Source organism: Hylobates moloch, unplaced genomic scaffold (assembly GCF_009828535.3).
Source record: "Hylobates moloch isolate HMO894 unplaced genomic scaffold, HMol_V3 SCAFFOLD_1, whole genome shotgun sequence".
Classification (NCBI taxonomy): domain Eukaryota; kingdom Metazoa; phylum Chordata; class Mammalia; order Primates; family Hylobatidae; genus Hylobates; species Hylobates moloch.
The window spans coordinates 103,420,474-103,445,914 of record NW_026652276.1 but is presented as its reverse complement, the minus strand read 5'-3'; the positions used below and the strand labels follow the sequence as shown (position 1 = coordinate 103,445,914).

At 46.3% G+C, this 25,441-nt stretch overlaps 1 protein-coding gene across 2 annotated transcripts; it reads left to right on the top strand.

Moving 5' to 3' along the window:
• Positions 1–1,082: 1,082 nt before the first annotated feature.
• EIF4H (eukaryotic translation initiation factor 4H) lies at positions 1,083–25,441 on the top strand. Of its 2 annotated transcripts, XM_032756752.2 has the most exons (7): positions 1,083–1,319; positions 16,502–16,689; positions 18,544–18,608; positions 18,693–18,789; positions 19,125–19,184; positions 23,057–23,194; positions 23,486–25,441. In XM_032756752.2, the coding sequence occupies exons 1-7, from the start codon at positions 1,261–1,263 to the stop codon at positions 23,623–23,625; spliced, it is 747 nt and encodes a 248-aa protein (XP_032612643.1). In that variant the 5' UTR covers positions 1,083–1,260; the 3' UTR covers positions 23,626–25,441. The 2 variants fall into 2 exon arrangements, with proteins under 2 accessions (XP_032612643.1, XP_032612652.1); XM_032756761.2 differs by lacking the exon at positions 19,125–19,184 and having other exon boundaries at positions 1,088–1,319.

The window sequence follows — 25,441 nt, the reverse complement described above, 5'->3', positions numbered from 1 at the left end:
TGCACGTCTGTAATCCCAGTTACTTGGGAGGCAGAGGCAGGAGAATCGCTTGAATCCAAGAGGTGGAGGTTGCAGTGAGACGAGATTGCGCCACTGCACTCCAACCTGATTCTCCATCTCAAAAAAAAAAAAAAAAAAAAAAAAGCAAATTAGGCGAGGTACTGCCCGCCTATAGTCCTAGCTACTCCAGAGGCTAAGGCGGGAGGATGGCATGAGCCCAAGAGGTCAAGGCTGCCGTGAGCTACCATTGTTCCACCGCAGTCCAGCCTGGGCGACAGAGCGAGACCCTGTCTCAACAACGAACAAATAAATACATAATAAAAAGTAATGGTTAAGCGTAAGATACCTAGGTACACATCACAAGAAAATTCTATGAGGTTCTTTCAAAGTGTGCTTAGATAATTAAGGTTTGTCAACATCGTGGCACCCACAATTACCACCATCTCAATCACAAACCTGGAAATTTACCCGTGTAATTAATTCCCACTGCATAACCATGTTTTGTTATTGCTAGATGATGGAATCCGCATCAGTATCCAATTCTTTTTCCAAGGCAACGACTTCTGCAAAAAACCGAGATGTGCAGTCTCTCTTGTTAAGTCACCAACCACCTATACTCTCTCCTCTCAAAACCACCCCGCCAATACCCAGGCTGCGAGTAAGCCCTGGAAGGCATGATTCGTGTCTGCATCCCACCGCCCCGCACCCCCTTCCGGGGCATCCTCATCGTGTGGCCAGCTCCTGCCTGGAGAAGGAGGTGGCCTTTACTTGGGTGTCACCCGGGGACCACTTGCGGGTCCAAGCGGGACAGGCCTCCGCGGTTCCTGCCATGTCTGGAGGCCGAAAGGCAGGGTCCCACGCGAATCGGAGAGGGAGTTCTCCCCCAGCTCTCCAGGTCACCTCCCGCTGACGGACAGAAAGGCCGGCGCACACGGGCGGGGTGCGGCGGGGATAGGAGGCAGCCGCGGGCGCACCCCAGGGCCAGCACATAATGGGCCGCGGCGGCCGGGCAGGCGTCCAGCTGGGGCGCCGCCGCACCACGTGGGCCGCAGAGCGCACGGGGCAGGCAGCTGCCCGTGGGCCCAGGGCCGGGCGCCGCGCGGCAAGCGACTGTCCGTGCGTGCGCGCGCGCGCGCGCGTGCGTCCAAGGGATTTGCGATCAGGCGGCGCGGCGGACAACCCCGGCGGCGGGGCGGGGGGGAGTTATATTGCGGGGTCCTTCCTCGCTCACCCTGGTTCCTCTCGGAGCGGAGACGGCAAATGGCGGACTTCGATACCTACGACGATCGGGCCTACAGCAGCTTCGGCGGCGGCAGAGGGTGAGGCGGGCGTGCGCGGGCCCCGGCTGGGGCTGCGGGACCGGCGGAGTCGGGGCCGTCAGGGTGGCGGCCGTCCTGCGCTCAGCCGGGGCGGCAGGAGGCGGGGGCCCGCCCGGGGGCCCGCGGAGGCCTAGGAGCGGCTCCTGGAGGGCCGGGGCCTGGAAATGGCGCGCTCGGAGACGGGGCGGCGGCGGCTGGGCTCCCGGGGTCTTGCTCGCGGGGCGGATCCCTTCCACCGCTTCCCGCCAACGACAACGTGTTGGTTTTTGCCCTGCCTCGGCCGCGGCAGCGCCGAGTGCCCGGAGACGAGCGCCCGCTTCCAGCCCCATCCCCCCTACGGTAGGACCAGCGCGGGGCTGAGCTGAGGCGCTGGGGTGCGGGCCACACGGCCTGCCCCGCTCCGGTCCCGGCCTCTTTCGCTGCCCTCTGTTGTCTGGCCGCTTTGCAGGCCCCTGGCCCCTTCGCCATGAGGCCGGCCGACTGGGGAAGGTCGGAAGCCAAGAGGGGCGATTCCCTTCCCCTTACGTGTGAGGCAGGGATTTGGCGGCTCTGGCCCGGGGATGGTACGACTCCTTGCGGGCGGGGGGAGACCAAGGAGACAAATCCATCGTAGCTTCTTTGTATTAATCTTTCTTGGGTCACAGTGCCTTGACAGGTGCTACGTGCTCTTTGGCACAATTTTATTTCTCCCTGGTTTCTCGCTCTGACCTGGAGAAGGAACCGCATTTAGCGTCGTCCTGATTGTTGTCAAATGCAGACAACTATGTATAATTGAAACACGTTGCTTAAAAGAAACATCTTTGAATAGAGAGCTCATGGTGTTTAATTCCAGGAATCTGCACTTTATTTTATTTTATTTTTTAAATACAAGTTGCCTCGTTAGAATATAGGCTATGAACATCTTGCTGTTTGTCAAGGACACACTTGGGCTTTGTGTTTTCTTGCAGAAAGGATTACTTTCCCAGGATAACACCACAATAGTACACACTGAGGTGTTCAGTCTCCTGGGTTGCAGTCCAAAAGTATCCTTGTTTGGTAAAGAATGATCACTTTTAATACCTTGGTTTGGGAACGGCTCAAACAAAAGCTTGTTTCGGTGCAGTAGTGTAGCTAATATCATTCATGATACTGTAAGTTTCATGGAAGTGTGTTGGGGTAGGTGGAGCTATTGTCATTCCAAAGAACATTTTATTTGCTAATAAAAAAAGAAATAAATGTTGGATGACATGAAATTATCACCTTTGGGGTAGGTTTCTAGACATCAAATTTGTTCTCAAATCATTTCGAAATTTAACAACTAGGTTTTTTTTTTGTATTGTTTTGTTTTACCTAGTTCCAAAAAACGTTCACAGAAGTACCCAGAAAAATTCTTCTTAAACAGCGTGGTCGGTTTAAGTTTTAGTTGCATTGGTACTACAATAAGGTGGCCTTATTAAACTGAGTGTGGGGATTTAAAAAAAAATTCCTTCAGACACATTTGCCAGCTCTTCTGGTGTCAAATTTTGACATTTGGGGGTGCCTGGAACAATCAAAAGTAAAATTCTGTTAAGATGCTATTAATTTCATATATCCCCAGGCAAATGAAAATATTAGCCATTTTCCCCAGGTGTACTCCAAAAACTGATAGGAGAGTTTCCTAGGTAGCACTGTGCATCACTTAAACTTCTTAATAGAGTCTCTTTACTATTAAGCATCTTCTGTGTCTGACTTACTTGGAATTTTCTATTTGGCTTCATATTCATGTGAAAGTACATAAGTATTGCTACTTTTAGAAGTAGTTTTAAAAACCTGTTGGTAAATTTACATATTCATTTATACATGTGTATTCCTTTTTTTTTTTGAGATGGAGTTTCGCTCTTGTTGCCCAAGCTGGAGTGCAATGGTGCGATCTCGGCTCACTGCAACCTCTGCCTCCCTGGTTCAAGTGATTCTCCTGCCTCAGCCTCCCAAACTGCTGGGATTACAGGCATTAGCCACCGCGCCCGGCCTCAATTATTTTAATTATGTCCACATGAACAAATGTCACTGCTTTACAATGCTTAAGCATCATAGAAGATTGCCACCTATGGAAAGCAGTTTTAGCACTGCATTGTTTGGTACTTGTGTAGGCACCTTCTCCCTTGTCTGAAATGCCTCAGACAGGCTAGTACATCTCCCTCTAAATTACTTGGGTCACAGGTGAAAGAAATGGTAGGCCTCAAATGAACAGTTATAATCATAAAACATAGTTTGGTAATTATACATCTTCCTAAGTTTATTTCGTAGTTGTGTTTAATAACCAGTGCAGTTGTCAGGGAACAGTATTGAACCACTGCTTTTTTCCCCCGAGCCTATTAGGGCATGTCCCCAGCAGCCAGGGAGAGAACCAGGGACTGCATTGTTCAGCAAGCAAATCAAAACAAAATTCCAAATGATCAAGAGTTGATTGTACCAGATCTTGAATGGACTTTGTTTTGCAGTTTGCTAAATTATCTTTTTGAGGTTCCAGTTTCTCATTTGCCATTGGCAGTAAAGTGCAGAGTAATACTGATTTTATATTTCTGATTGCAACAAAGCTGTGAGTGCTTAGCGGAAAACCACCGATCCTGAGAATTAGGGTGGAAATCGGAGGTGGCAAGAATTGAGGTGCCTCAAATGGTGCCATCTAAAAACTGGCAAAACTCCAAATTTATTCTTTTTTTTTTTTTTTTTTTTGAGACGGAGTCTCGCTCTGTCGCCCAGGCTGGAGTGCAGTGGCGCAGTCTCGGCTCACTGCAAGCTCCGCCTCCCGGGTTCGTGCCATTCTCCTGCCTCAGCCTCTCCATGTAGCTGGGACTACAGGCGCCCGCCACCACGCCCGGCTAATTTTTTTTTTTTTTGTATCTTTAGTAGAGACGAGGTTTCACCGTGGTCTCGATCTCCTGACCTCGTGATCCGCCCGCCTCGGCCTCCCAAAGTGCTGAGATTACAAGCGTGAGCCACCGCGCCCGGCCCAAATTTATTCTTTATCAGGATTCAGTTAGGGAGTTTAGAATTCTTTTTTAAATAGAGATGGGTTTCACTGTGTTGCCCAGGCTGGTCTTGAACTCTTGGACTCAAGCAATCCTCCCGCCTCAGCCTCCCAAAGTGTTGGGATTACAGGCATGAGCTACCACGCCCAGCCTAGGAGTTTAGAATTCTAACCTTTGAATCTTTAAACTTAGCATCTCTGTCTAAATTTCTGAGCATATTTTTATCCAAATTTTTTATGGTGGTAAAATACACATAACATAAAATGCGCCACTTTACCCATTTTTCAGTATACATTTCAGGGGTATTGAGTGTATTCTTAATGTACAACCATCACCACTATCCAGCTCCTTAACTCTTCAGCTTGTAAAACTAAAACCCTGTCCCCTTTGAATAGTAATTCCCTATTGCCCTCCTTCCCCCTGGTCCTTGGCAACCACCATTCTACTTCCTGTCTCTGAGCATATTTTAAGATTTGTATGAAATAGGAAGGAAGGCAGTGTATAAAAACTACAGCTAGTTTTCACTGATGCTAGGGCCTGTAAAGCTATTGAAAAGCTTATTTTAAAATGCTGTTTACCTGTCAAATGTCAAGTCATTTGGGTTTGTTATCCTTCACTCCAAGTGTTCCATTGCTTAATTCTAAACCATTATCCTATATGAAAAGTGTTACCAGAAATATTTGGATTTGCTGAGAGGTCTCTGCATGATGGTTCATGCAAAAGCCCTGGCTTTGGAATAAGGCAGACCAGAGTTTCATCAGTTCAGCCATGTGTTAGTTGTGTGATCTGAAGTAAGTTCCTTCACCTCATATTTTCCCCACATATGATTTAGAAACATTTATTTATTTATTTATTTATTTATTTATGAAATAGGCTTTCCTTTTGTCACCCAGGCTGGAGTGCAGTGGCAGGATCATAGCTCAATACAGCCTCCACTTCGCAGGCTCAAGCCATCCTCCCACCTCAGCCTCCCAAGTAGCTAGGACTACAGGGTGTGCCACCACGCCCAGCTAATTTTTGTATTTTTTGTAGAGACAGAGTGTCCCTATGTTGCCCAGGCTACTCTCAAACCCCTGGGCTCAAGGGATCTTCCTGCCTCAGCCTCCCAAGGCTTACTGTGTGAGCCACAGTACCCAGCCTTCAATTTATATTTCTTTTTTTTTTTTTTTTGGAGACGAGAGTCTCGCTCTGTCGCCCGGGCTGGAGTGCAGTGGTGCAATCTCGGCTCACTGCAAGCTCCGCCTCCCGGGTTCACGCCATTCTCCTGCCTCAGCTTCTCCAAGTAGCTGGGACTACAGGCGCCCACCACCACGCCCGGCTATTTTTTTTTTTTTTTTTTGTATTTTAATAGAGACGGGGTTTCACTGCGGTCTCGATCTCCTGACCTCGTGATCCGCCCACCTCGGCCTCCCAAAGTGCTGGGATTACAAGCGTGAGCCACCGTGCCCGGCCTTCAATTTATATTTCTATTAGAAATTAAGCTTAGTGGCTGGGTGCAGTGGTTCATGCCTGTTATCCCAGCACTTTGGAAGGCCGAAGCAGACAGGTCACTTGTGGCCAGAAGTTTGAGACCACCCTGGCCAACGTGGCAAAACCCCACGTCTACTAAAAATACAAAAAGTAACGGGTGTGGCGCCACATACCTGTAATCCTAGCTACTTGGGAGGCTGAGGCAGGAGAATTGCTTGAACCAGGGAGGCGGAGGTTACATTGAGCTGAGATCATGCCACTGCATTCCTCCAGCCTGGGCGACAGATCATGCCACTGCATTCCTCCAGCCTGGGCGACAGAGTGAGACTGTCTCCAAAAAAAGAAAAAGAAATTAAGCTTAGTGTTCTGGAAGGACTTCACAATTTTAAGAAGTCTCCCTGGAAGCTTAGAACATACAAAGCAGACTCTGAATGTCTGTCCAGGATCACACTCTGGCTTCCAGCTTCCCCTGGAAGGTTCAGGAAAGTATTTGCCGCCTGGTTGCTTTTGCATCATGTGTGCAGCTGATTAGACCTGCACACCCGGGCACGAAATGAGTGTGATAGCATGATTTTGATAGAACCTAATGGCAGCTGTATGTACGTCTAAGACTTCTTTTGTGTAAGTTGAATGTTCTTCGAAGTTTGCCCACGTCATGATTTATGTGATTTTCCATCTTGATCAGGACCTTCTGAAGGTGCTCAAGTATGTGGCTGCTCCACGGTTGACAAGCCTCTGGTTAAGCATGGCCTTCCAGTTCAGGGCTAGGGGGGCCGTCACCTCCCTTTGTTCTGCACACTCTTCCTCTGTCTTTCATGTGTACTCACATTTTTGGAGCCTTCTAAATGTCTGGCTTAATAGAACACAACTGGTTTCTCATACCTGCATCTGTCTCCACTCTTGGAATGTGTTGCTTTGGTTGACTTTTATGAAGCAGCTCAATCCTTGCACAGATAAATAGTTGGAAATGGGAGGAGTAATCAAATAATTCTGGATATTAATATTTGATTCTATACCAAAACTCAATAAGCAGTAGTTTCTATGAAGGTTAGTTGCAATGTGAAACCTAAAACCTTATCAATAAACTCTTCATACTTTTACATTAAAGTTCATCATTTAGCCGGGCGCGGTGGCTCACTCCTGTAACCCCAGAACTTTGGGAGGCCAAGGCAGGTGGATCACCTGAGGTCAGGAGTCTGAGACCAGCCTGGCTAACATGGCAAAACCCTATCTCTACTAAAAATACAAAAACTAGCTGGGCATGGTGGTGGGGCCCCTGTAGTCCCAGCTACTTGGGAGGCTGAAGCCATAGAATCGCTTGAACCTGGGAGGTGGAGTTTGCAGTGAGCCCAGATTGCGCCACTGCACTCCAGCCTGGGCTACAGGGTGAGACTCTGTATCAAAAAAAAAAAAAAAAGTCACTTTATCTTGTACTCTGACTGGATCCTTTACCAGTGCGTACCTTTGTAAGGTGTTGGTGATTTGGAAAAGACCTGTTCACTGAGCCAGGCAGAGCCATGCAGATCTTCCAAATGTTGGTACATTTTGTTATACAGTGTCAAAGTCACATTCACCATAGATGTCAGAAAAGTCTCTGAGTATTGAAAGGCTGTCAGGCTTATGTTGATGGATACAGGTTTTCTGAAACTCTTTTTTGCTTGAAAGCTTAAATTTTACCATTGGTAACAAATACTGTTATTTTGGCCAGGCGCTGTGGCTCATGTCTATAATCCCAACACTTCGGGAGGCCATGGCAGAAGAATCACTCTAGCCCAGTCTGGACAATATGTCCAGACCTGGTCTTTTCAAAAACAAGATTAGCTGGTGTGGTGGTATATGCCTATAGTCCCACCTACTTGGGAGACTGAGGCTAGAGGATCACTTGAGTCCTGGAGGTTGAGGCTGCAGTGAGCAGTGATTGCACCACAGCACTCAAGTCTGGGCAACAGAGCAAGACCGTGTCTCAAAACAAAAAACCCAAATACTGTTCTTTTACTTAAGGAACAGACTTAACTTCATTTTTAAAAAACTAATACCCATGTCTGAATAACCATAGTTTGTTCTATAGAAAGAACAGCTAGTTCAGCTTGTAGCTCAAGTGCTTTTCCTGGAGCAGCCATCATGCTTGTGTATGCAGCAGAAGTGCTTTGCGTGTTTCATAACATAGGGTATTAAAAAGTGGGTCACGATTCATTTTTACTGCTTTACCAAGGATATTCCTAATTGAAGCTGTGATTTTTCTTCCTATTTTAAATACTTCAAGTGCATGGTGGGAAAGCATGAGTAATGCAGTTTGGTGCCCCTGCCTTCGTTTGTATTAACACAAAGACCTGTTGTGAGATCAGTATAGGTCTTTGCTTTATAAATGTGGAATATTGTGAACCATTCTGGGAACCATATTTTAAGGCATCAGCACACTGGAGCCTATGAAGAAGGTGATAGTGGGGATGGCCAGGCTCTGAAACTTCATCTTAGGAGGAAGGGCTGAGCAGCTTCAGTGAGGACCTTCGAAAGAAGCCTCAGCAGCCGTGATACAGTAGCTCTTAAGTCACTGGGACTGCTGAGTGGAAGAAAGGTGTGGCCCTCCAGGCCAGAATAGGACCAAAGGCTTACATCTTGGCCTTCTTCAGAGACTGCACAAATGTAAAGAACTGCTGCTTGAGCTAAATAATTGTTTTTTAATAGAGACAGGGTCTCGCTGTGTTGCCCAGGCTGGTCTCAAGCTACCGGGCTCAAGCAGTCCTCCTGCCTCGGCCTCCCAAAGTACTGGGAATACAGATGTGAGCCACTGTGCCCATCCCTAAGTAATTTTTTGTTAATGGAAGAATATCAGTGGGTCTAGATTGGACTGGAATTTTCTAGTCTTTCACTTCTCTAACATTTAAAAGTTAATCTTAACATTTTCATATGTAAACAAAGGTAGAGACTAGTATTTGGAACTCTAATGTAGCCATTATTTAGTTTTCTTTTTACTGTAATAAATATACATAACAATTTACCATTTCAACCTTCCCCCACTCCTGCCCCCCCCACCCCCCATCCAGGCTGGAGTGCAGTGACACAATCATAGCTCAGTATAACTTCAAACTAGCCTGGCTAGTGCTTTTTGTTGTTGTTATTGTTGAGTCTCGCTCCGTCGCCCAGGCTGGAGTGCAGTGGCATGATCTTGGCTCACTGCTAACTGCAACCTCTGCCTCTCGGGTGCACGCGCTTCTCCCTCCTTAGCCTCCTGAGTAGCTGGGATTACAGGCACCCGCTACCACACTCGGCTAATTTTTTTGTGTTTTTAGTAGAGACGGGGTTTCACTATGTTGGCCAGGCTGTTTTCGAACTCCTGACCTCAAGGGATCCGCTTGCTTTGGCCTCACAAAGTGCTAGGATTATAGGCTTGAGCCACCGTGCCCGGCCCCAGCTAGTTTTTTTGTTTTGTTTTTTGGTAGACTGGGGTCTCCCTTTGTTGCCTTAGCTGGTCTTGAACTAGCCTCAAGGGATACTCCCTCCTTGACCTCCTAAAGTGCTGGGATTGCAAGCATGAGCAACCACGCCCAGCCTCAACCATTTTTAAGTGTACAATTTAGTGGCATGGAGTACCTTCATAGTGTTGTGTAACCATTGCCACTATCTAGTTCCAGAACCTTTTCATCATCCAAACAGAAACTCTATACCCACTAAACAACTCCATTCCTTTCCCAGTTTTAACCTCATAAACATTTTGACTATTTCTGTTACATCTATCTTCCCTACTTTTGGGTGGGGGTGTGGGCTAGGATAATTTAAGGCTAATCCTAGCCACCTATCATTCTAAAATAGTTTTTTTTTTTTTTTAATTTTAATCCTCACCTTTGTGTTGGTAAATATATTACATACTTTAGAGCAATTTTTGTTTCAATTTTTATGGCTACCGTAGTAGATGTATCTTATATATTCTTAATTTTTGTTTTGTTTTCTGAGACAGTTTTGCTCTTGTTGCCCAGGCTGGAATGCAGTGGCGCTATCTTGGCTCACCACAACCTCCGCCTCCTGGGTTCAAGCAATTCTGCCTCAGCCTCCCGAGTAGCTGGGATTACAGGCATGTGCCACCACGCCCAGCAAATTTTGTATTTTTGGCAGAGATAGAGCAGAAACAGGGTTTCTCCATGTTGGTCAGGCTGGTCTCGAACTCCCGACCTCAGGTGATCTGCCTGCCTCGGCCTCCCAAAGTGCTGGGATTACAGATGTGAGCCACCGAGCCCAGCCTGTTTTTTTTTGTTTGTTTGTTTGTTTTTTTTGAGACGGAGTCTCACTCTGCCTCCCAGGCTAGAGCACAGTGGCGCGATCTCAGCTCACTGCAGCCTCCGCCACCACCCCTCAGCCTCCCGAGTAGCTAGGGTTACAGGCGCCCGACACCGTGCCCAGCTGATTTTTGTACTGTTAGTAAAGATGGGGTTTCACAATGTTGGCCAGGTTGGTCTTGAACTCCTGACCTCGTGATCCACCCGCCTCAGCCTCCCAAAGTGCTGGGATTATAGGCGTGAGCCACCACACTCCGCCTCTTACATACTTTTCATACTTGAGTATGTTTCTAACAGATAAGGGCTTTTTTTTTTTCTTTAACCAACAGTTTTTCCAGTACCCAGCGTTCAGTTTTCCCAGTTTTTGCAAAGATGACTTTGTATAGTTGAATTGTTTGAATATGCAAAACATTACAGAAAAGTGTAGAAAATTTAAAACATGAACCAAAGCATAATATAGTGACCTGTCCTGTATACCCATTACCTACTCTTTAAGTGACCAGTCTTCTCTATACTATTATGGTTTATAATAGTATAAATGGTATTTATCAAATAAAGGCTTGACCTTTGAGAGCTTAACCATTTTTGATGATTGTCAAAAACCCAGATGTTACCTATTTGTAGATATGGGGTTTTGCCATGTTCCCCACGCTGGTCTCAAACTCCTGAGCTCAAGTGATCTCCCCACCTTGGCCTCCCGAAGTGCCGGGATTGCAGGTATGAGCCATGGCGTCCGGCCAGTCGTTTTCTTTGGTTTACACTACTTTACCCTTCTGAGCCTTACTTTCCCCAAATGACAGCTAGAAACTCCTCTGTTGGGAGGATTAAATGAGATGTGTCTCATAATTTGGAGGCATGGTCTTACCCTGTCGCCCAGGCTGGAGTGCAGTTGCGCAATCACAGCCTCCCAAAGTGCTGGGACTACAGGCCGGAGCCACATGCCCATGCCCAGCCTCGAGCACTCAACTTTTCTGTTGCATCTACGTACTGGATACATCCCTACCGTCATAACATCTACTCTTTTTTTTTTTTGAGGCGGAGTCTTGCTCTGTCCCCCAGGCTGGAGTGCAGTGGCCGATCTCGGCTCACTGCAAGCTCCGCCTCCCAGGTTCATGCCATTCTCCTGCCTCAGCCTCCCGAGTAGCTGGGCCTACAGGCGCCCGCCAACACGCCCGGCTAATTTTTTGTATTTTTAGTAGAGACGGGGTTTCACCGTGTTAGCCAGGATGGTCTCGATCTCCTGACCTCGTGATCCACCCGCCTTGGCCTCCCAAAGTGCTGGGATTACAGGCTTGAGCCACTGCGCCCGGCCAACATCTACTCTTTACATTGGCTTCTTTTTATAGTTACCCTCTCTCAGTCTCCTTTGACACCTATAGATCTTTTCTGGCTCACCCTAAGGATTCAGTATTGGCCCCATCTGCCATCTGGAAGTGGAGTCCCACTTCTCTTGCTCTCTGCTGTGCTGCATATCCTGGCTCCCAACTGCTCCACCCTGGAGAGACTGTTCTCATTGCTATCTTCTGGATTTTTCTGCAGTCCTTTGCTTGTGATATGATTTCTTCTTTCCAAATTGTCAGCTCCTTGAGGGCAGAAACCGGGTCTTAGGTTTGTGCCTTCTCTACACTCTCTCCACCCTTCATAGACATGCAGATACGTGGTTGATTTGAGTAAAGAAAAGTGATTTGCCTGTCAAGGATTTTAGTCACACTTGGAGCCAAAAGTAGGATTTCCTAAATTACTGAAGCTGTAATTGACTACTTTAATCTTTCATAATCAATAGACTGTCCCTAGTGGGCAGTAGAAAGGACACTGCTCAGTAGTGGCAAAGAGTTTGCAGCACAGACCTTGACTTCAGGTGTCCTGAATTGGCACGCTCTGCTGATCTGTTCCTGTTCTACACGCACTCCTGCCAGCCCAGTGTAGCATCAAGCCTGTTGGGTCTACCCAGGAGCATGGCAGAATTATTGTTAAACTTTTATATAGCACTTGGTACTTACAAAATGTTTTTGTTTTTGTTTTGTTTTGTTTTGTTTTGTTTTGTTTTTTTGAGACGGAGTCTCGCTCTGTCACCCAGGCTGGAGTGCAGTGGCTCAATCTCGGCTCACTGCAAGCTCCGCCTCCCGGGTTCCCGCCATTCTCCTGCCTCAGCCTCTCCGAGTAGCTGGGACTACAGGCGCCCGCCACCACGCCCGGCTAATTTTTTTGTATTTTTAGTAGAGACGGGGTTTCACCGTGGTCTCGATCTCCTGACCTCGTGATCCGCCCGCCTCAGCCTCCCAAAGTGCTGGGATTACAAGCGTGAGCCACCGCGCCCGGCTACAAAATGTTTTTATGGTCAGCTTTAAACTTACAAAATCAAGATTGAAATATAAAATAACAGACAGGAAAACATAGGTACAGAGGTAATTTGGCAGAGGTCCTACATCAAGCTAGTTAAGGTGTCAAGTGAACCTGTTCTCCCATGTGTTGTTATTGATCTGTGTAGGAATGTACTGAATTTCACAAAACACAGCTTATTTATTTAGGTAGTAGTCCCCCAAACTTGAATCTAGTGAAAGGTGGCAGACATTTTAGCTCAGAGTTTTCTGACATTGGATTTTGTAAATGAATTGGTGGGTAACAGATCTGTATCATCCTATGTGATGTGTACTCTGGGGTTTGTGTCTCAAGTGACTGTCACACAGTGGACACTTCACCAGTGCTAGCTTGAGTGAAGTCTACCTCCATGGCCCAGCCCTGCTGCCCCCTAGTGATTTCATTGAATGGGATGAAAAGGTAAAAAGTGCTTAAGACCTGTAGAAGGGACTACATCAGGTAGGGTATGGGAATATTTAGGACTACTTTGGTAATTATTGAAAAGTCTAGAGTATTAAGTCACTGGTGGTTTTGTGAGGCACGAGTAAGTTTAACAATTCGGTGGGCTTTGGTGTATCTTTGTTCCAGAATTATATCACCAGTTAGCTGTTAGGTGCTGCCATTTGGTAACGTGCCAACTTTTCAAAAATGGTTTTCCCCAAACTAGATGTTTCTATCTTTTCCAAAGCCAGAGCCACCTTCCTATCCTAGTGCATTTTTAGCAGTGCCCCATCATCTTACTGGCATTCACCTGGGCTTCCTATGCTCAATCAGGGGTCAAGTCTGGCCTGATCTCAGTTCCACAGTTCCTCTACTCTGTAAGTTCCAGCACAATTAGCAAGCCTTTGCACCTCCATTTTCCTTACTTAGCAACTACATCAAGAGAGAGAGTTTATCATCTCTCTTCATCCTCACCCTCCTTTTTAGTTTTTATGTATATGTTACACATTCATACACACAAACATACCTGCATATATACACGTGTTTTACACGCCCCACACAACTGTGAGCTGCTTACATACAAGACGGTCTTTTAACATCATTACGCATCCCTAGATGTTTAATGTTGAGTAATGAATTTAAAGTTTTTTTTTTTTTAACATTCACCCTCCATTTTTGTGGTTTTCCACATGTTTATACTGTATCTTGTTTTTTGTTTGTTTGGTTTTGTTGTTGTTGTTTGGGTTTTTTTTGGTTTTTGTTTTTTGTTTGTTTTTGAGATGGAGTCTTGCTCTGTAGCCCAGGCTGGAGTGCAGTGACACAGTCTCAGCTCACTGCAAGCTTCACCTCAGCCTCTGAAGTAGCTGGGATTACAAGTGTGTGCTACCACACCCAGCTAGTTTTTGTATTTTTAGTAGAGACGGAGTTTTACCATGTTGGCCAGGCTGGTCTTGAAGTTCTGGCCTCAAGTGATCCGCCAACCTTGACCTCCCAAAGTGCTGGGATTACAGGTGTGAGCCACCGCGCCCGGCCTTTTTTTTTTTTTCTTTCTTTTTTTTTTTCTTCAGTTGGAAACAGTCTCCTTCTGTCACCCAGGCTGGAGTGCAGTGGCGCCATCACAGTTCACTGCAGCAACAACCTCCTGGGCTCAGGTGATCCTCCCACCTCAGCCTCCCAGGTAGCTTGGGACTACAAGTGTAGACCATCACTCCCGGCTAATTTTTTGTATTTTTTTTAGAGATGGGGTTTTACTGTGTTGCCCAGGCTGGTCTTGAACTCCTGGCTTTAAGTGATCCTCCCGCCTCAGCCTCCCAAACTGTTGAGATTACAGGCATGAGCCACTGGGCCCGGCCTTATACTGTAACTCATATATTTATTATCCAGTCCTAAATAGTATCTTATTGAAAATATTTTAGGATTTATGGTTTTGGAGATACCAGCGATAGAGTACTATTGGCAAAGGTTATTGAAATGCAAAATAAGTCACCTTTACTAGGCCCAGAAAGATGGGAGAAGTGGGCAGGTGGGATGCAATTCACTTGTAAACCTATTTTCTGGTGGTCTTAGAACAGAACGTGGAACTTCCTATTGGAAAGTACCAGAATTCTGAATCATGAAACTTAATTTTTTTTTTTTTTTTTAACCATCAAAAAATCATCACAGCTTGGTTGACCCTTCTACGTTAGAAAAATGCTTTAATGAATAATATTTGTCTGCAAGACACCTGGAATTTATCTTCAGGAAGAAGTGGAATTTCCGTTGTGTTTCTAGCAGTATGTAGATGAAAGACCAGGTTGCTCTCTAAGATGGATATTAATATTTCCCCTTCAAAGAGGGTGACTTTGAGCAGGTCTTTGGTTGTTGTGAAGGATCTCATTTATTTGAACGCATTTCCCGTTTAGAAAAAAAAACTGCAGCTGGCTGCCAGCACAGTATTCTTGGAGCAAACAGGAAATGGGTTAAATGTCTGTTTCAAAAAAACATCACCACCTTAATTTTTTTTCCTCCTGAGTTTTCCAAACGTCTTATTTTGAAAATTTTCAAATCTACAATAAGGTTGAAATAATGGTACAGTTGGATGACGCTAGTGCAGAAGTGACTATTCTGCCTTGTTTGCCGAATCCTTGCTGCATACCTGCACACATGCCCTTTACGCTGACCTGCTTGAAAACAAATGTTGGCCGTCTTGGCACTTCACTTCTAATGACTTTAAGTCTCTCCTGGGGCATTCTTATGGCAATATCGTTTTAATATAATAATCTATTTGTACTATATTCTGATTTCTTTTTTTTTGAGATGGACTCTCGCTCTGTCGCCCAGGCTGGAGTGCAGTGGCGTGATCTCGGCTCACTACAACCCCCACCTCCCGGGTTCACGCGATTCTCGTGCCTCAGCCTGCCAAGTAGCTGGGATTACAGGCATGCGCCACCACACCCAGCTAATTTTGTATTTTTAGTAGAGACGGGGTTTTACCATGTTGGTTAGGCTGATCTTGAACTCCTGACCTCAAGTGATCCACCCACCTCGGCCTCCCAAAGTGCTGTATTAGGATTAACTCAATTTTACAAATAAAATAAAGCTTAGAGAAGTTGAATAACTTCTCAAGGTCATATGCTAGTAAGTGACAGAGGCTAGATTTAAACCAATATCTACGCAGAGTAAACAACACTTGATACAGCTGCGGAGATGACATCAAGGTTGAAATGGATTGGTAATGCAAGCCATGTATTTGAGGACCCTGTGAAGTATTGCACGAGAGTGTTAGGTACGTCAGTACTTGCTGTGTGACATCTAAAATTTTTATTAGGACATTCTTATGCCCATAATCAGGCAATAAGGAGAAATTATTTATTTATTTTTTATTTATTTTTTTTTTTGAGACGGATTCTCAGTCTGTCACCTGAGCTAAAGTGCAGTGGCACGATCTTGGCTCACTGCAGCCTCTGCTTCCCAGGTTCAAGCGATAGGAGAAATAATTCTATTATGTATGAATGTGTTAAACGTAAGCAACTTCAGTAATCCTTCTTCTGAATACAACATTACTTCTAGACCGTCCATTTCTGTATTTCTTAGCACCACGGTGTGTGAAGGAGGGTACTTGCTTAGGTTTTAGGATGTAAATACTGCAGATACAGATTCTGAGTGAATAGGAGAGAAGCAGTTGTCTTGGGAAGGTATGTTATGTTTGGGCTGGGCATGGTGGCTCACACCTGTAATCTCAGCACTTTGGGAGGCTGAGGCAGGCAGATCACCTGAGGTCAGGAGTTGGAGACCAGCTTGGCCAACATGGTGAAACCCTGTTTCTACTAAAAATACGCAAATTAGCCAGGTGTGGTGGCGCATGCCTGTAATCTCAGCATCCTTAGAAGGCTGAGACAGGAGGATCTCTTGAACCCAGGAAGCAGAGGTTCCAGTGAGCCGAGATTGTGCCACTGCACTCCAGCCTGGGCAACAGAGTGACAGTCTGTCTCAAAAAAATTTTCTTTTCCTTTTTTTTTTCATTCTCCAGCCATTCTCTGTAATAGTCTTGTGGTACATGCGAGCAGAGTGCCTCACCTGGGGCGCTGGCGGCGTAGCTCAGCGGAAGAATGCTTTACTTGTTTTGCTTATTCTACTCTGGGCACACTTGAATCCTATTTGTCTCCCCTCCTAGGTCCCGCGGCAGTGCTGGTGGCCATGGTTCCCGTAGCCAGAAGGAGTTGCCCACAGAGCCCCCCTACACAGCATACGTAGGAAATCTACCTTTTAATACGGTTCAGGGCGACATAGATGCTATCTTTAAGGATCTCAGCATAAGGAGTGTACGGCTAGTCAGAGACAAAGACACAGATAAATTTAAAGGTGAGTTTGGGGGATTCTTATTGTATATTACTGTAAAGGGTTGGGGAGGATGGGAAGGGGTTCTAAATAAAAATAGATTTGTGAACCAGAGGCTCTAATGAGGAAAATGTTTTAAACATTTGCCTGGTGTAAGTGGCCGAAAGAAACATAACTCTTCAACTCATAGGTCTTCAGTTCACTTAGGGGAAAATGTTTTGTACAGTGTAGTTCATAGAAATACATGGCATAAGCCCAGGTTTGTGAGCCTGACCTCTACAGCAGTCCTGTCTGCCAGTAAAGGAGTTCCCCAGGACAGAGAGGAATAGAGCCGAGGACTCTTAGGCACATTCCTCCTGGAATGACTCGTAGATTTTCCTTGGTAGTTATCGTGTCATCCAGTTATCATAAAACCCAGAAGAGAAGCAGCCAGTGCTGTCAGTGTGCATTTGTAAATTTGGAGAGTGTGCTTGGGAGGGCTGGCTGAGATTTCAGATGTGATATCTATAGGTCGTGTGTCTGTAGGGTGCAGGAGCAAAGAGCAGGAAGAAGAAGGGATCCGAGCAGCATTCTCCTGCCTGCAGGGCTTCCTGAAGGAAGTGTGCCTGCTGTGTAAGTGCAGGATGCTAGGTCCCAGGATGTTTGGCCCACATAATCCACCCAAAAGCACATCTGTGACAAGTATGGGGTAACTTGTGGTGGGGAGCTGTGCCAACAGTCGAGAAGGCCTTGCTGACCTGGGTGGTTTTGTGTGTCGGTGGCATTCTTACTCTTTTTGACTTCAGAATCTAAAGCCACATGTAGTGTGTAATCAAACAGTGAAAACAAATTTATCAGTTACACTTGTGAAAGTAAGCTCCAGGAAGCATTAGGAATTAAACTTTGGATTGGAGTGTGTGGGTGAGCCTAGCTTTTGGGCTGGGTCAGTCGCCACAGGCTTTGGAGTTTGGCTCATAGAGGACCATCTTCACTTGAGCAGCTCTAGAAGATGAGATTGGGCATCTGTTGCTTCTGTGAAGTTGGGGGTAGTTTTCTCCATTATTCTCAACATTGAATCCACTTAGGGAGGAAAGCCGGGGGGACATCCCTCCAGCCAAGGCAGTATGTTCTTAACACACAGTTGGTAAACAGGGAAAGTTTGGACTCAGGCCTTTAGGGCACTTGCAGTCTAGTGGGCTTCAAAGATGAAGTGTGATTATTAAGTTATTACACGGGGCAAGGATGCTGGGGGAGAGGGGATGCAGGGTGCAGTGCCAGCATCTGGGGAGTAATGAACTAGATTTAGACTCCAGACAGCAAGGAAGGGGCAGTATCAGACCCCTGGCATCAGGGACACAGGTTGTCAGTAACACGTACTTGGACCCAGGCCACCTGTCTTTTAATTAACATTCAGAGAAGAATGCCCTGATTGCCAAGGATATATTTTCAGCTTTGTGAAGCAAATTTTATATCAGTTACATGAGTAGTAAGTTAAATCGGCACTTTAAGCCTCTTTCTTCAGAGCATTTTAGGTACCAAGTTTGAAATCTATGAAATCTAATCCTCACTTAGATTAAATAGTCATTCAGAAGTCAGAAGAGCTCTGCAGATGGCCTGAGAAAGGTTTGAATATTATGGTTAAAACATTCAAGAAGAAAGCTTTCTAGAAATGCAGCTGCTATTTCAGTGCATGTTCAGTTAGCATTTTCTGACTGATAAAATAGAATTGAGAGGGAGGAATGCCAGTCAGGGTTCTATCTACTGAAAGGCTCTCCTAGTCTGCCATCATCTAGACAACAGAATGGTAGTTGTGACGTGGAGAAATAGTGTGAATAGGATCTTCCCACATCTTTAACCCAGAATTACTTGAGGAAATCGGGGTCTTCTTTTCTTTTCCAGGATTCTGCTATGTAGAATTCGATGAAGTGGATTCCCTTAAGGAAGCCTTGACATACGATGGTGCAGTAAGTATCCTCAGGTTTTCTCTGTCATAGCAGTTGACATTGTTTTCTTTTCCAGTACTTACACTATTTTCGCTTTATCATTAGCTGTTGGGCGATCGGTCACTTCGTGTGGACATTGCAGAAGGCAGAAAACAAGATAAAGGTGGCTTTGGATTCAGAAAAGGTGGACCAGATGACAGAGGTGATTGGTTCTTCTAAAGCTGAACATCATAAAGATTTGCAGTATGCCTATCAATTCCAACTCGTGAACGTTCCTAGTAGAACTCGATTATCTCATAGGTGTGATAGGTTCTCTGAGCTCTTAAAAGTTTGCGTAAAATCCTGGAAAGAATGACTGATGCTTCTGCAAGCCTGGTGTTTTTTGTTTTTTGTTTTTCTGTTGGAAGCAAAAACTCTTAAAATGATTTCATTGAACCTTCCATCACATGAGTTGTAAGTCTTCCAAGTGAATTTTTCCATGTTTGCGCAGCAAGGTAATGACACGACCTCAACTTTATCTTTTTTGTTTATCCTCAGGAATGGGTAGCTCTCGAGAATCTAGAGGTGGATGGGATTCCCGGGATGACTTCAATTCTGGTATCAGTATTTAAAGTATCACCACTTAATTTTTCCTAGGGGCCTTGCTGCTGTTGTCTGTTTCTTATGAGTAGCCCGCCTGGCCGGACTAGTTATTTAGTTCCTTTAACAAATACAACTCTCCTGCAAGGTGCCCAGGCATGCAGGTAGGCCTCTGTTAGAGCCTGTGGTGGCAGGACTTGAAGGCTCCACACTGTGGGCGGGTGAGCCCCACGCACCTTCTGTGGTCACCTTTGTTAGCCTGCAGTTCCTTGGATGTGCACGGGCCTGGGTCCTTGAGCTCACTCAGCAGTCTTTCTCAGACTCTAGCCCAGGGAAACTCCTCTGGTTTTGTGTATGGCACCAAGGGAAGTACTGTTCCTTCTGGAAAACATAGGGTAGAGGTTTGGGCTCTTGCATGGTGAAAGGTAGTCCTGATGGGCCTTTTTTTCTTGGAGGATTGTGGGGAGGTCCAGTCCCTTGATGGTGGACATGATCCATTTCACCGTTCTCTTTCTTAGCCAACCCAGGCAGACCAGCTGGTGGTGTAGCACAAAGCATCAGTCCACACGCCAGGCCTCTGCTCTGCAGGGTGATCTTCAGCATGTGTTTCATCTTTACTTTCTGTTTTTAAATTACAAAAGTATAATTTTTTATATGTGTACATGATAAAAACAGTTGTAACACAGAAAGGTAGGAAAAGAAAAACAAAATTTGTTCTCTTTCCCACAAACTTGGGATGTGCTCTCATGCTGTGTTGTATAGAACACCAGCACCCTCCCCGCATCAAAACAAAACTGGTGTAAGGTAGTGGGTAAGTGTGGGAGGGACCGGTGCACGCTGTCTTGTGAGTCTGAGATTTTTAAAAACTCAGCTTTGGCTGAACAGATGACGACTATCTGTTGAATAATATAGTTCTTAAAAGTCCTGTAGCCAGTCAGAAATGAGCTTATTCATAAAAGTGCAGTATGGTGGAGTCAATCTGTAATTTTATGTATAAGCTAGTCTCTGATTGAAACGTGCAGCAGCTGTCTTCTCAGAGCCAACCAGCAGCTCAGAGAACAGCCTTTTCCTCCTGCCAGTTTGGTATTCGCAGGCGCTATAGAAGTTGCCCACATGCTAACGTCTTTCTACCCTTGGCTTAGCTTGGCCACTGGCACTCAAACAGAAACACAGTGAACATGGCCATGGCCTGGCCACCACCAGTTCCGGTGGGAAGTGCAGTGTTTGGTGACATCTCAAACCCAATGTGGGCTCACTCGATGGAGTAATGGCTAATTTGATACTTTATACGTTATTTGCGAGAGTAGATCTTTTTTACTTTTTAATAGGATGGTGCTATTTTTTTTTTTTTAATGATACCTGCTCATTGTAAAAAACAAAATAGAGCAACAGAAAAGTACCAAGAAAGCAAAAACATTTCATCATCAGAAATAGCCAGTGTTAAACTAAGCTTTGTAAAGAAAACTCTGAAGATTCTCATGAATAGTTTGCTTCCTAGAAACCCACCAACAGATTTGTTTTGTTTTGTTTGAGACGGAGTCTCGCTCTCTTGCCCAGGCTGGAGTGCAGTGGTGTGATCTCAGGTCACTGCAAGCTCTGCGTCCCGGGTTCATGCCATTCTCCTGCCTCAGCCTCCCAAGTAGCTGGGATTACAGGTGCACACCACCACACCCGGCTAATTTTTATATTTTTAGTAGAGACGGGGTCTCTCCATGTTGGTCAGGCTGGTCTCGAACTCCCAACATCAGGTGATCCGCCCACCTCTGCCTCCCAGAGTGCTGGGATTACAGGCGTGAGCCACCATGCCCGGCCTGTGTGACCTTGATTTTAAAGACGCCTCATTTAATGTTAGTGTTGATTCATTTAATAGTGTTAACATTGAACTCAGGGCCAGCTGTAGTAAGTAGTCTATGGTGCCATCATTTCAGCCTGTTAGAAAGCTCATCCCACACCGGTTTTGTCTGTGAGACACCTGACAGCCAGCCTGCACTTAGGAACAGCAGACAGCACTTCACACTGCACCTGGGGCCACTTTAGACAGCGATGTCACCAGAAAAAGCCCAAAGAGCAAAACACCCGACACATTGTGAAAAGACTTGACAGTTAAGAACTGAAGCAGGCAGAGCATTGTCTTTTTCTGCCTCAGCTGGGATCGTCGCATATGTGGAGGTCCAGGACTGACTGCAGAAATGGTGCTGGTATCCAGCTTGGAATTACACATGAATTTTAGCGACTGGGTGGATTTGCAAACATGGGATCTGTGGATAATGAGGATGACTGTATAGTGCATACCGCGGGCTCTGAGGGTTCTTCTCAAAGACGAGCTCCCTGAAAGCTTGGGGCCTTGGCACCACTCTCGCAGAGAGTAGCAGCGGCAACCCCTGAGTGCACAACCGACAGCAGCAAGCTCATTTGTTTAATTATGGTTTAACTTCTTTTTGCCAGTTTTTTTTTTTCCTTGAGACAGAGTCTCACTTCATCACCCAGGCTGGAGTGTAATGTCACTATCTCGGCTCACTGCACCCTCCACCTTCCGGGTTCGAGCGATTATCCTGCCTCAGCCTCATGAGTAGCTGGAACCCCAGGCATGCACCACGATGCCCATCTAATTTTTGTGTTTTTTGTAGAGACTGAGTCTCACTGTGTTGCCCAGTCTGGTCCTGAACTCCTATACTCAAGTGATCCTCCCACCTCGGCCTCCCAAAGTGCTGAGATTACAGGCGTGAACCACTCTTTTTACCAAATTTTAACATCAGCAGGTTATACAGTTAAAGTTTAGCTTTCACTTAAGTACAAACCTAAAGGCCCCTTAAGACCATTGAGAAAATACTCTTTCCTCCTACACACCAGTGGGAATTCAGCATTTCTTTTTTTTTTTTTTTTTTTTTTTTTGGGAGACGGAGTCTCGCTCTGTCACCCAGGCTGGAGTGCAGTGGCGCAATCTCGGCTCACTGCAAGCTCCGCCTCCCGGGTTCAAGCCATTCTTCTACCTCAGCCTCTCCGAGTAGCTGGGACTACAGGCGCCCGCCACCACGCCCGGCTAATTTTTTGTATTTTTAGTAGAGACGGGGTTTCACCGTGGTCTCGATCTCCTGACCTTGTGATCCGCCCGCCTCGGCCTCCCAAAGTGCTGGGATTACAAGCGGGAGCCACCGCGCCCGGCCGGGAATTCAGCATTTCTAAATGAGATGCAGTTTACTTCTGCCAAGAGCCCACTTAGCAGGCACACAAATGAATGGGGAAAGAACGCTTTGCCCCCACAGGAGGCGCCGGTGGGGGCAAGACACTGTGCTCTCTGCCCTATGCCCCTCTGTGTAGGGCATGGCCAATTTTGGATAACTGCTTTGTTTACCACCCAGGTGCTTTGCTTGTAGAATGGCCCACACCTAAAATGCAGCCAAAACAGGAAAATTAGGACTTTGTATTTTTATTTTGTCTTCATATAGCTTTTTCTTGTGATTTTTGTTTTCTGAGTTGTAAATACTTCTAAATTTCAGGTTTATCTTTTAAAATAGCTGTATAGATTTCTATTAGAAAATAGAGTTCAACCTGCTTTGAGGCTTTCTTGTTTTGCTTAAGCTGTGTTAAAATACAGTTTCGTGGTATTAATATTTTTCTATTTTTCCTGCAAGCTGAGCATGTAAACAGCTCATTTGTTTGCTCTCCTAAGATCTTGATTCCTTTTTCTTTCGGAAGTCTGTTAGCACTGTCATTACTCCACACATTGGCATTTGGACCCACTTTTAACACACTTTATTTTGGAGAGACTTCAGATACTGGACAAACTGAAGAATTTGAAATTAAACTCAAACAATTCCCAGAACATTATTCTATAAGCAGTTTGGAGATGATAGTTTGAAAAGTAATTCAGTGTCCTGTTTCTTCCTCAGGCTTCAGGGATGACTTCTTAGGGGGCAGGGGAGGGAGTCGCCCAGGTGATCGGCGAACAGGCCCCCCCATGGGCAGCCGCTTCAGAGATGGCCCTCCCCTCCGCGGATCCAACATGGATTTCAGAGAACCCACAGAAGGTACAGGCTCATGGGTCAGTGGAGGGCATCTTGTCCTGATGGGATGATCATGGCCAGTTCACACCCCATGGGGACTTGGCCTTCCTACAGCACACAAAGTTGTCGGCATAGATCCCCACGTTCTCCGGAATAGCAAGTTCACCTTGGTCTTTAGAGCATCTGCTGATGGGGTAGCAGGCCAGGTGAATTTTAAAAAGTGGGCTGGTTTGCTGACAGCAACATCAGCATGGTCGTTTTGCTGGATGTGGAATGGGATCCACACTCTGACAAACTCTGCTTTTTCTCCCCTAGAGGAAAGAGCACAGAGACCACGACTCCAGCTTAAACCTCGAACAGTCGCGACGCCCCTCAATCAAGTAGCCAATCCCAACTCTGCTATCTTCGGGGGTGCCAGGCCTAGAGAGGAAGTCGTTCAAAAGGAGCAAGAATGAGCCTGCGGTTGGGAGGGAATGGGGCATGGGGGATTAGAGCAGGACCACAGCCTGGTGAGTCCCTGGGCAGCCGTCCTGCAGCCGCTACTCCTGCGCCTGCCATTGGCCTCCTCACAGCGGAAACACAGCTTGTGAGTGCATGTCAGCTGTTAACAAGTGGTTTTTAGTACATTCTGGGCTTTGCTGTATCTATCTAGTGCCTGTTTGAGCGTTTTTTTCTTTCTTCCGCTGCTTCCCCATTTTCCTTCTGTCCTTTTCCTCCTGCTCCTTGTTTTCCCAGCAGCACATGGGGTTCCTCGGAGGAGCGGAGGTGGCCCCCTTGGGTCGGGGGCGTTTGGGCTGCGGTGCTGCGACATTTTTCTTTTGCTTTCTCTTTTTACTTTAGACACTGGCCCAACTCCAGGCGTTTCCTTTCATTTCCTCAGTGCTTCTCTTCTGACCTGCATGTTGAGTTCTGTATTGCTGGGGCTTCCGACAAAAACCAGAGTCACTGACAGAGGGAACGGCAGGGACCTTGTTGGTATTCAGCTGTGATGGATATAGAGAATCGGAGGCACCTTGTTTTCACAACTAGGATAAAAATATCTGCAGGGTCCTTTCCATTCCTATTTAGAGGGAGTCCTGGCTCCATGACCCCCTCCCCAGTGGACTGTCCAAGCAGATAGGCTCACACGAGAAACAGTGAGGCTGAAAGTGGGGGCCGTGGAAGAGCGGTAGGGAGTCCACGGAGAAGATGCAGTGAATGCTCGCATGGATTCACACGTGTTTGTTACCGCTTTTTCGAGGCGGTGTCCCAGCTAGTTCACTCCTTTCACCGTGCATGGTGGAGGCTCCCCCCTCTGGCCGGGTGCAGTGAACGGCCAGCTGGTTTCTTTTCTGCTGGGCCAAGGCACTTTGGGGGTGGAGGAGGTGGTGCTGGCGCTGCGCTGGGCTGACTGCGGCGCTGACGCGGCGTTTCCCCCCATCCCTGTTGCCTGTGTGTTGTATGGATCTGTTCCTAGTATAGGCAACATAATGAGATACTGTGCTTCCCACCTCCCCTTCCGTTCAGAGCCAAAATGGGTCTAGAATCTGGCACTTTACTCATTCCTTTGATAAATTAAATTGTACTATGCAGAGCTGTCAGGAACCTTCAGATAGCAGTAGAGGACTGCAGCTGTCTAGGTCTGCGGCCACATCTTGGGGACACATGATTGTTCCCATGTGCAGGGTTCAGCACTTACATGGGAGTGCTAGGGGTTAGGCTTTTGAGCTTGAACACCTGCGTGTGAACAGATGAAAAATCCTTCAGTACCCAAGTCCCAGTCTGTCCTGTGGGGAGCAGTTTGGGGGCGGCCGGCAGCAGGAGCCTAGGAAAGAGGCCCTCGCCAGGTGATGGCAGGGCCAGGGTGGCCTGGGGCGCCCAGCAGAATGTGCTTAGTATTTGGTCACCAGCCGTCATCCTGGGCTTTTCCTACTGTGTCTTGTTACAAGGCCTCAGCAATCCACAGAACTCTCTCTCCTTCCTTACACCTGTCAGCTTCTCTGCTTCTGAGATAAGAACCATTTGTGTAACACCAATACTTAACTTCAGAAAGACATGCATTATGTGGTTGTAATCAAACCCGATGCTTTCAGATGACCTACTTACATCTTCAATGTGGATAAGATAAAGAACAAAACAAATGCATCTAAACTTCTGGGCAATCCAGTTGACTTTTAAATGTAAGAATGGAATTCCAAACACTTAACACATTCAGCTATATGACAGAAAGTAAATCTATGGATATGGTATTTTGTGAATGATCTTTTAAATAAAAGAAAACCTTACGTAATA